We start from the raw sequence: 9,573 nt of genomic DNA, 5'->3' as shown, positions 1-9,573 counted from the left end.
CCACTTTGCGGCTGCCTTTGAGATTAACATTCAGTAATGGGCAATTGTTTCTTTTAAAAAACAATAGTTTACCTTAGGCACCCAAAACCATGGCTTGCTATGCTAAATGTAAGGTGATGTGTGTTACTTGCACAAATTTAGAATATCCAGTGTAACTCTGAAGCCTGAAGTGGAAAAAAGGTCTTCTATTTTCTTTCCCTCAGGAACAGAGTTATGCTGAGAATGTGTGAGCAGATAATAGCCTAATTCAAAACTTCAGGCCAGATGTTTTCAAAATCATACTATCGCTCAAATTAGTTAAAGCATAAACAAACATTTGTGACTGACGTAGCGACTTCAAATAGGCTAATGCCTCAGTCAGCGTTACTCATTTTGGAACAGACTGAGAGAAAGCAGAATCAAAATGAAGAAGTTACTTGTGGTTGTCTTCTTTTTGGTCCTGATGACCACTTTTACAGGTAGGAGTTTATATAAAACAAACCTGCATATGTATGTAGAGCTGCAGAGCATATTACAGTAGTACTAGTATTTTAACCTTGTATTTTAGTATTTTCATATTTCATTTTTTATACTTAACTATTTTTACATTGCAGTCTTCCCATGATTTTATTTTTAACAATTGTGCTCTTGTATTAGATACTTTACTCTCTGCATTACCATACTGTAGTCATTTATTCTAAAACCAAAGAGTTTAATTTTACAAGCTTACTATTTTAATATTACTTTACCAAGGTCCTGCAAGTTAAATGTTCAATGCAATCTCTTCTTTGCAACAAAAGTCTAGCTCATTACTTTGAAAAACAATCCTAAACAATAAAGCAACACAGAAAAGCATAAAGAGTTGGAAGAGTTACTAATGTCAGTGGTTAGACAGTGCTGTTATATTTTCTCATTTTAGAGTGTAACATGAATATGTAAGATTTGCTTCATACTGGTAGATCTATAGAAAGCACAAGTCTAAAAATGGTTTAAAATTCCACTCATATCTCCTGGAATGCAATATCCCCTGGGAAGGGGCTGTAATGAAAGAACACTTTGTATATAGACAAAAATCGGGTTTGGAGACATTTCATTTTACAACAGAGAGATAAAATATTAACTTTTTGGTAATTTCAGAACTAATTTCTGCTTTTCTGTCTTTAGACACTTCACCAGTTTTGACTGAAAAAGATGCCAAACAGATTCTAAGAACCCGTCGTGAAGACAGACCGAGAAAAGCTGGTTTCCCTGATGAGCCAATGAGGGTGATTTATTATATTTATTTTTAAATTACATTAACTAAAAAAAAAAAAAAAAAAAGACCAACGCCACCAAAACTCCCCAAACATTTGTGCTTAGTATTAAATTTCTGTAGATTTAATTCCAAGCAATATGTTATGAATATGACCCTTTTAAGCAGCTGAGTTCTTCCATGGAATATTAAAAAAACCCTTTACATTCTTTCAATTACTGTTAAGTAGCATTCTGTAAGTGCTGACTATTTCTCAGGAAATGTATGCTTGCAGAATGTGGAAATTATTTATCACGGTTCAAAAATGCCGATTAAATTATTGAGAAGAAAGTGGCTTTTCATTTATAGAAATGTGGATTTCATCAGGTTGTTCCTGAAAAACTAAATAACAGGAAATGTCTTCTGCTTACAGTACATTCTGCACTCAAGGCAGAAAGGAGATGTAGGTGTCAGTGGTCAGTGTGGAGATTGAGGTAGTTCTGAACTAGCTTCTAAAATCACTTTCATTCACTTATTTATGAATGCTACAGATAGGATGGTTTGTTATGATATTGTAGAAGTTTTTAGTTGCTAGCTTAATGCAACAGCATTGTTTTTGCATGCAATATTTACATTTATTCATTTATAAACCATATTACGACAAAAGAAAAAATAAAAGAATTAAAGAGCCTTCTGTTTTACTTGCTTTGACAAGATGTAACATATAATTCTGCACTTCTCAAGAGGTACTTAAGGTATTTTAAAATTACTGCCTTTTTCTTTCCAAAGTAAATAAACTGTGCTAAAATTACATGGTTCTGAAGAGGCAGAACCCACAATAGATTGTGCACGTATGATGAATACAAGGGGCTCAGTTCGGCAAGGTGCTGAACACTTCTGAACTCCGTAGGACATGAAGAGTGCTGTGTACCTTGCAGGACTGAGCTCAGTGTGTGCCAGGATTGTGGAGACAGCAAGTGGTTTTCCTTTTCCAATGGTTATAGTATACCCGCCAAAAAGAATCCACCTGGTTGTATGCCACTCCTGATGTACACACTTCTTTGTCAAGTGTGACGGCCACAACAAATCAAAGCTGTCACAAGGATATTGCACCATGCTTGTTAACATTCTTGTACAACGAAGACTGTACAACAGCACGAAAAAACAGAAGGCATGGGCTTCACTGCTGCCCACAACATTCAGGACTGGGTTGGTTTCTAAGCTGTTGTTAAATGAGCCTTGTAGTTTTTGCAAATTAGTGGGAATACAGCTCCTGCCTACGCTTACGCTTAATATACCACCACGATTATATAACATGTTATATAGTAAATATAACATATATTAAATACAAAATAAATAAAACAGTAGAGAAGTTGGATTGAGTTAAATCCGGTATTGCAAGAAGCTACATGCATACATACAAGTTACATGCATACATACAACACTCTTAGTCTATGGTTTAGTTTTAGGTAGTCCTGTGAGGAGCAGGGAGTTGGACTTGATGATCCTTGTGGGTCCCTTCCAACTCAAGATATTCTATGATTTTAGGTGGGGAATAGAGGGATCCAGAGCTAGAGAAGTGTTTGGTTACTGACCTCTGCTGCTCTGTCCTTGCCACTTTCCATCCTACTAGGATTAGTAGCAAACACTTGTTGAGAAATTCCAACCTTCTTTTTCTTTCTTTCTTTTTTTTTTCTGTACAGCAACACTGGCTTTCTGTAAGAAAACCCAAACATAAGACTATTTGTTTTTCTCACTAAATGTCAAGGTTTTCAGTAGAAAAGGAAATAATCTTCTGATAAAGAAACTATCCCCCCCTGCCATGTGGAACATGGAGATTTTCCCTTGTGAATGAAGGTGCGTGGCTGCTGTATCCCTGTGCACAGTTCTACCACTGGCTCAAGGAGAAAAAACAATTTTGTATGGATTCTTTGTAGCAGAATGAAATGAATGCTGGGATGAACCCACCTCTGTTCATCTATTTTAAGCAAAAGCTGTTTGTACTAGGCCAGATCATGCTGAGCTGGGGAATTTAATTTGCAATTCTTTGTGACACTATTTGACTTCCACAGTGCTGTTTCAGTCAAAAAGCCTGTTAAGTTACAGACAACAAGATCTGCCATCTTTGATTATTTTAAAAATGTCATTTATGTTACCAGCATGTTTTAATCTTACTTTGACCGAGACCCTGCTCTTTATCATGTGGCATCTTCTCAGTCATACAGTCCTGTTCTCCGCAAGTTCATAATGCAATCTCACAGAGGGATTTGAGCCAAGTCTCCCTGTGCTGTGAGGACAGAAAGCACAGAAAAAGGCAGGACACTAATGCTTCCTGCTGGCACCCAGTGTACCAACCCTCTGGTCAGCACAAAGAACAGAGAACTGGATGACAGCAGGAATACTTGGCCAGCGCAAAGGGTTTACGCTACAGCTTCCATTCCTACAATGCCTACTGTGCAAAGCAATGGGGGTATATTTTGAAAAAATGTATCTAGTGTTCACAAAGCTTATGAGCCCACATGCACTGGGACTGTAACTTTTAAAAGTAAATTTTGTTCCTGACGGAGGTCAAGTTTTTGGTACACAGCCCACTTTAGTTTGACAACTTGTTGCTTACACCAAAACCCCTACAAATTAGTATGGGAAATTCAGATTATTTTATGTATCACAGAAAGACCAATCAACACTGACGCATGCTACTTACTAGAACCCGTCAGAGTACTGCCACATGATCCTATAAGGGGTTAATGTTTTTTAAACAGCAGGAATCAATTTTCAAAAGAGGCTACAACAGACCTATCTGTGAGAATCCTTCTGTATGCTCAGGACCAACAGAGGCTTCTGTGTTGATATGCAAATAAGAAATGTGTATTCAGAATTCCTAATTTATGAATATTGTTGTAAAATTCTTGCTCAACACCTTTACTGATCTGGATGATGATGTCATTCATTAAATACTGCTAGGTTGGGGCAAGCTGACTAGCAACACCATTTCACTACATTTGACAATTTTAAGGGGGTGAATTAATTGCTCTTATATAAGCTGTAAAATTCTCCTGGTTCATTAGCCTGACATTAGACTTGAGTGATTACATAATTAAATTACTTTTTCTTTTCTTCAAATAGGAGCATATGCTTTACCTTCAGCGCTTGGAGCAGAGATCAGAAGAACAATTCCTTGAACACTGGTTGAATCCACATTGCTTACCACACTGTAACAGGGATTTAGTACATCCAATCTAATGGCTTTGCCTACCCTGCAATTGGTATATATATTTCTTTTACAGTGCATATTTCTTTCTGCATAACAAAAGGTAGAGCCACAGACAATGAGGAGAGAATGGCTGGAGGAAGTACCTTGTGCTGAAAGGCGTCTGGCAACAGAGCAGTGGCAGGGAACATAAGTGTTCTAGGCATCAACTATGTCACTGTAGTTCTGTTCGTGTTAATAAAATATTTGTTCATTTAACAAATTTATTAATGTTGCTTCGTATTGCTCCCGCTTCTTTCCTGTCTGCTTGTGCGCCTTTTCCAACTCATACGTTTAAGTCTTGCACTTGTTCACTTAGGTCTCAGTAGGACTGCGGCAGGATTAAACTCATATTTGTCATCCTTGAAATATTTAAGATGCAGTCTGACCTGCTAGGAGTTGAGCCTGTTCTGCAGTCTCTCAGCTATAATAACCTGCTAGCTGCTGATTTTTTAAATAGAATTCACTATTTAGTGCACATGCTGGTAAACATTAACATAGAACATTTTCACTGAGCTTGCATGGATTATTAGTTCTGTTTATGATTTTCAACATCAGTGTAATAGACAGCATCATTTGCTTTATTGCCTCTGTTTATCAGATGCATCATAGAGTTTAATAGGAAAATACACTTCAAAGCACAGCTCAAAAACCAGCTACTACTCACAAGCTAATCGCTGACAAAATGACACATCCCAATAGTACTCCATGCACATTAGATTTGTGATACAGTCATCCTTTTTCTCCTTGTGTGTTGTGCATGCAGTATCAACATATCACTACATTAAAAAACTGTGATGTATTGAGGTAAGGAATGTATAGAATTGTAAAATAAACTCTTCCAATTACCCAATAGCCATTTGTGATACCAAAAAAAGAAGATATACCTACTTCTGTGTATTTTTATAACAGGATAAGCCTTCCTGCTTACATTCCTTAAACAGACAGGAAATTTGTCAACTGGGATAAATTTGAATCATCACCATAATAGTGATACTATATCACTCACAGTTAACTTTTTAACATAAAAGCTGCAGATTTAGTTCCATACCTTCAAAAGCATTTAAGCAGTAGAATACAGAGATGGTGTCCGTCAGGGCTGATCTGTTTCAAACGACAGAAAGTTTGTCTGCTTAAAATTCTGCTATTTATTTGTACCTGTACATATCTAAATACCTTTGAAAATCTGGATGTTGTGGTAGACTTCAGTGGAGCTATGTTAATCCACAATAAGCCAAAGGTCTGAAACTTATTTAAAAACAAAAACATAAAATTCCCAATCCTCAGCCCTAGGAGGTAAGTTGGCAGTTTTCAAAAAATCTTCCAGCTGAGACAGTTGAAAGCTGGCTCACTTAGCCATTGTAATTCTTCACAATAGTTACTCACAGGCGATTGTGAAGAATTAATGTTAGAAAAGTGCTTAAATGATTTGAAGCCTTAAATATGTTATTAGTATGGCCAATGTCAGCAGTTTTTTACTTATATTTTCTTTTTTTTTCTGCAGATCTCTTCATGGGCACTGAAGAGGATATATACTATCATTGTGTTAAGGAGGACAAGATTATTCCTGCATTGGCTATGTGCTTATGGTAGAGCTGAGCCTCTTTGCATTACAGTGCGATCCTAGTGACACAGCAAAATTTTCAACTATAAATGGCTAGATATGTTATAGACCACCATATATTTTCTACCAGTAACGACTGCATGCATGCATGCATGAATAAATAAATCGAGGGTTTCCTCAGTTTCTGAGGTATGGGCAAGAATAAATGACTGGTTAGTCCTAGAGTATGCTTTTTAAGGGTACAGCTTTAGACTGTCTGAAGCAAAAGGAACTTAAGAGGGAGAGGTCCATAGAAAATTGGAGAATATAAACATGAAGAGAAGGCCAGCTTTCTGGATTTTGGAGGAATGCTTAATTACAGTTTTCTAGGTTAAATAACAATGTTCTATGAAGACATAACATTTATGCAACACTAATCTATGTTTAATTGCCTGATGAGTATTTCATGTATTGTTTCATAATAAAAGCTTGATTCAAATCCATTTTCAGATTATATTATTATTTAGTCTCCCATACCACATGCTGACAAAAATCACTGGAAGTGAGGCTCAGTATCGTGAAGTACTAAAGAAACGTCAGAGGACTTTCTAGCATCAGCAGCTGGGAAGCACTATGGTGCAGTCTAATAATTTTGTAGTATCTCTGCACAACGTTTCCCTTTCCTTTACAATTCTGCCAGGCCAGGCACACATATCCAGCTGTTCCTCTTCTGCCTGCGTGCCTTTATAACTTATGCCTTGGTATAGAATATCTTGTACAGTCAAATGGCAGATATATGATATCTGCAAAACAACATGAAAAATGTCTTGATGGCTCTTACCTGACTGTTACGATTTGTAATGGCAATAGAATTAGTTATGAATGGACCAAAGTAACCTTCAGAGTTCCTCACTGCAGTCACACTAAGAGCCTGAGGACTGGTAACAAAATAAAACACAATTTTATAAAGATATGTAAGGTAATTACTGCTGCAACAGAGCATTTGATAGGCTGAAATAGATCAACAGTCCTACTACTATACTTTCCTTCCAGTAAGAGAGCTCTCCTAGATGACTCCAAGGAAATAATTTAAATCTCAAAGCATCAAAGGCTTGCTTTCCCCTACTGTCAAGATGAAATCATAGATTAAATCTGGGAGTGTAAAAAAGTATAATCAGGCTGCTATTGTGTGCTTCATTCATAATACTCTCAATACATAGATCTCAATTTGCATATCTCTATTGAAGTTAAAGTCATTAGGTGAAATCCTGGCTCTGTTTTTTTCTTGTGCAGTGAAAAATGCATGCCAACCCCAATTATGCCAACTTTCACATAGTAAAAGTCCATTTAAGTCTTTCTCTGAAATAAAAGAACTCCCACCTAGTTATATTCAGTCATGAGTTAGATAACTAGTAATGAATAGTAGCTTCTAGGTCTACCTTAATAACACTGAGCTAATCCTAAAGCAAACATATGGAATAGAGATTGTTTATTGTTTTTAAGTTTGCTTTTCCACATTAGGGTTCAAGGATCTCATCTAGGTATCTCCAAAGAAAAGTTAAGTACTATTAAGACTAATTTACAAGGAGAAAACTAGAAACATAGAAAGGTGAAGTACTTCTAGGTCCCTGTTCCATGTTCTCTCCCACTTCACAACGGAAAACATTTTGGTATAGCGTTTATAGTCTTTAGCCCACATTTGTGTCAGGCAGACTCACCTAGCCAACGGGCAAAAGAGCAAACCCATATTTGCACCCAGATTCAAATCAAAACCATTACCAGTCTTTCTAGAATTCCAGCACTTAAGTGTCTTTACAAAAGTAAACTCTCTCTTAGAAGTATCTACATTTCTCTTCTGTGGTAGAACTGACCATTGAAGTACCTCCTTGTCCATCAAGACAAGAAAAACAGCAGACACCATATAGGGAAGTTTGAAACATGGAGAGTAAAGGGAGAAAAAAGTGTAAACAAAAAGAGAGAGAACAGAAAATTATGAGGGTAAAGAAGAAAACCCGAGACTGAAGCCTATGAGTGCCTCTGTAGTGATCATGAAGAACATAGCCAAGATATTTCTTTTTCAGACATCCAGCTCTTCTGCCAGATTTAAGAAACCAAGTCCTCCATTCATACGAATTAATGTGGGCCCTTCAAGGAAACAGAGAAACACCCTTCAACCTACCTGAGAGACAGCCAAAGAAGAGGCGGCCATCACAGCACAGCAGACTTTCAGAAATTTTCTCAGCATTGGCAAACACTGATGTCTAAAGAGAGAGGGGAGGCATGAATGTGACTGCTTCAGACTACTGCCATGGATCTAGCAACCCCTCATCCTGCTTATTATACATTTCTGTATGTCCATAAAATATATACAGTGTTTTACATGTAATCCAGTGGCCTAATAAAAGAACAGCATCTTAGGGTCAGGAATAAATAAATAAACTCAAGCATTTATTATGACTTAGCAGTGAAAAACCTCATACATAATTAGCATAAAAAGTTAACACTGCATAAACGTTATACTTAGTTATAGCTACAGAAATCATGTAATTCAGGTTTTTTTCAGTCCTTCAGTGTGGCTGCTCTACTGTGTTTTTATTCTCTTTACACAGATCTTTCCTTCAAAGCCATGCTGTGCTTGAAATCATCTAAAGTTGAACTAGATCAAGTGTGTTCAAGGACTAGTTGGAGGTTTAGTTTTGGTCATGTCTAAAATCTTGGGAAGAATGCTAGACTTTTACACATGCATGCAAACCATTAGCTTCCCTACTGGGTGAAGATTTATGATTATATGACATTAAGTAATTAGAATTTGCATGTGAAAGCCATGAGAGGGCTTAATATAACAAAAATAGGAAGAACAACTGTTCTGAAAGTTGTAGACTGAAGATGGGAAAGTTGGCAAAATAGTTGATTTCCAAATGCTTTTACAGAAAAGGATTACAACAGACTTGGGAAAATCTTTCGTCCATGAAAGAGATAAACATACCATTAGCTTTAATCTCTGACTTGTTTTATATTCAGTCTGCTGTTTGTCTTTTCTCATCTGAAAAACTGCCCACTAGATGACACTGTTTCTGCGTATAAACGGCATCACAGCCCTCTATGGCCGTTTTACTCAAAATACTGCATCACTCCCTCTCCCTCCTTGTTTTTTTTTCTCCTTTTCTTGAAATGTTCGGCTCAGATGATTGAAATAAAAGTCACCTTTAAACTGTAAAAAAAGAAAAGACCTTTAGCCAATGGCTGATTTTTTTCCCCTTTGGATCCAAGATTGCTGTGAATGCGGATGTTAGTGCGGTGCCTGCCTGGTTGCGTGGGTGCACTTAATTGTGCCGTAGAAAGAAATGGTTGAAAGATTCTACACAGCACATTGTAGTAGCTTGTGACTTTTTACTGTCTGCCATTCAAACACAGATCCTAAGAAAGGATTTTGTGTGTTTACAGAAGCTTTTCCCCCTCAGACTAGGTCTCATCCGATCTATCTTCAGTAACCCCAAAATGTAAGCTGAAGACTAATTAGTAAAAGCATCACTCTTCATGGCATGACATTATCTTATTATCTTTATTATC

General features: G+C 36.9%; 1 protein-coding gene across 1 annotated transcript; it reads left to right on the top strand.

Annotated features, from left to right (window-relative positions):
* Positions 1-325: 325 nt before the first annotated feature.
* On the top strand, positions 326-6,504 carry C5H17orf67 (chromosome 5 C17orf67 homolog). The gene is made up of 4 exons (XM_030014858.2): positions 326-458; positions 1,144-1,244; positions 4,337-4,476; positions 5,965-6,504. The coding sequence occupies exons 1-3, from the start codon at positions 404-406 to the stop codon at positions 4,451-4,453; spliced, it is 273 nt and encodes a 90-aa protein (XP_029870718.1). The 5' UTR covers positions 326-403; the 3' UTR covers positions 4,454-4,476; positions 5,965-6,504.
* The last annotated feature ends 3,069 nt before the right edge of the window (positions 6,505-9,573 follow it).

This window comes from Aquila chrysaetos, chromosome 5 (genome assembly GCF_900496995.4).
Source record: "Aquila chrysaetos chrysaetos chromosome 5, bAquChr1.4, whole genome shotgun sequence".
Classification (NCBI taxonomy): Eukaryota; Metazoa; Chordata; class Aves; order Accipitriformes; family Accipitridae; genus Aquila; species Aquila chrysaetos.
Note: the sequence above shows the minus strand (reverse complement) of the source record. Positions and strands in the feature narration are given on the sequence as shown.

Bases quoted from the DNA above. Each gene is read 5' to 3' on its own strand.
- C5H17orf67 (XM_030014858.2), top strand. From the start codon at position 404: ATGAAGAAGTTACTTGTGGTTGTCTTCTTTTTGGTCCTGATGACCACT. The intron at 459-1,143 runs GTAGGAGTTTAT...TTCTGTCTTTAG, and splicing joins CCTGATGACCACTTTTACAG to ACACTTCACCAGTTTTGACT. The intron at 1,245-4,336 runs GTGATTTATTAT...TTCTTCAAATAG, and splicing joins TCCCTGATGAGCCAATGAGG to GAGCATATGCTTTACCTTCA.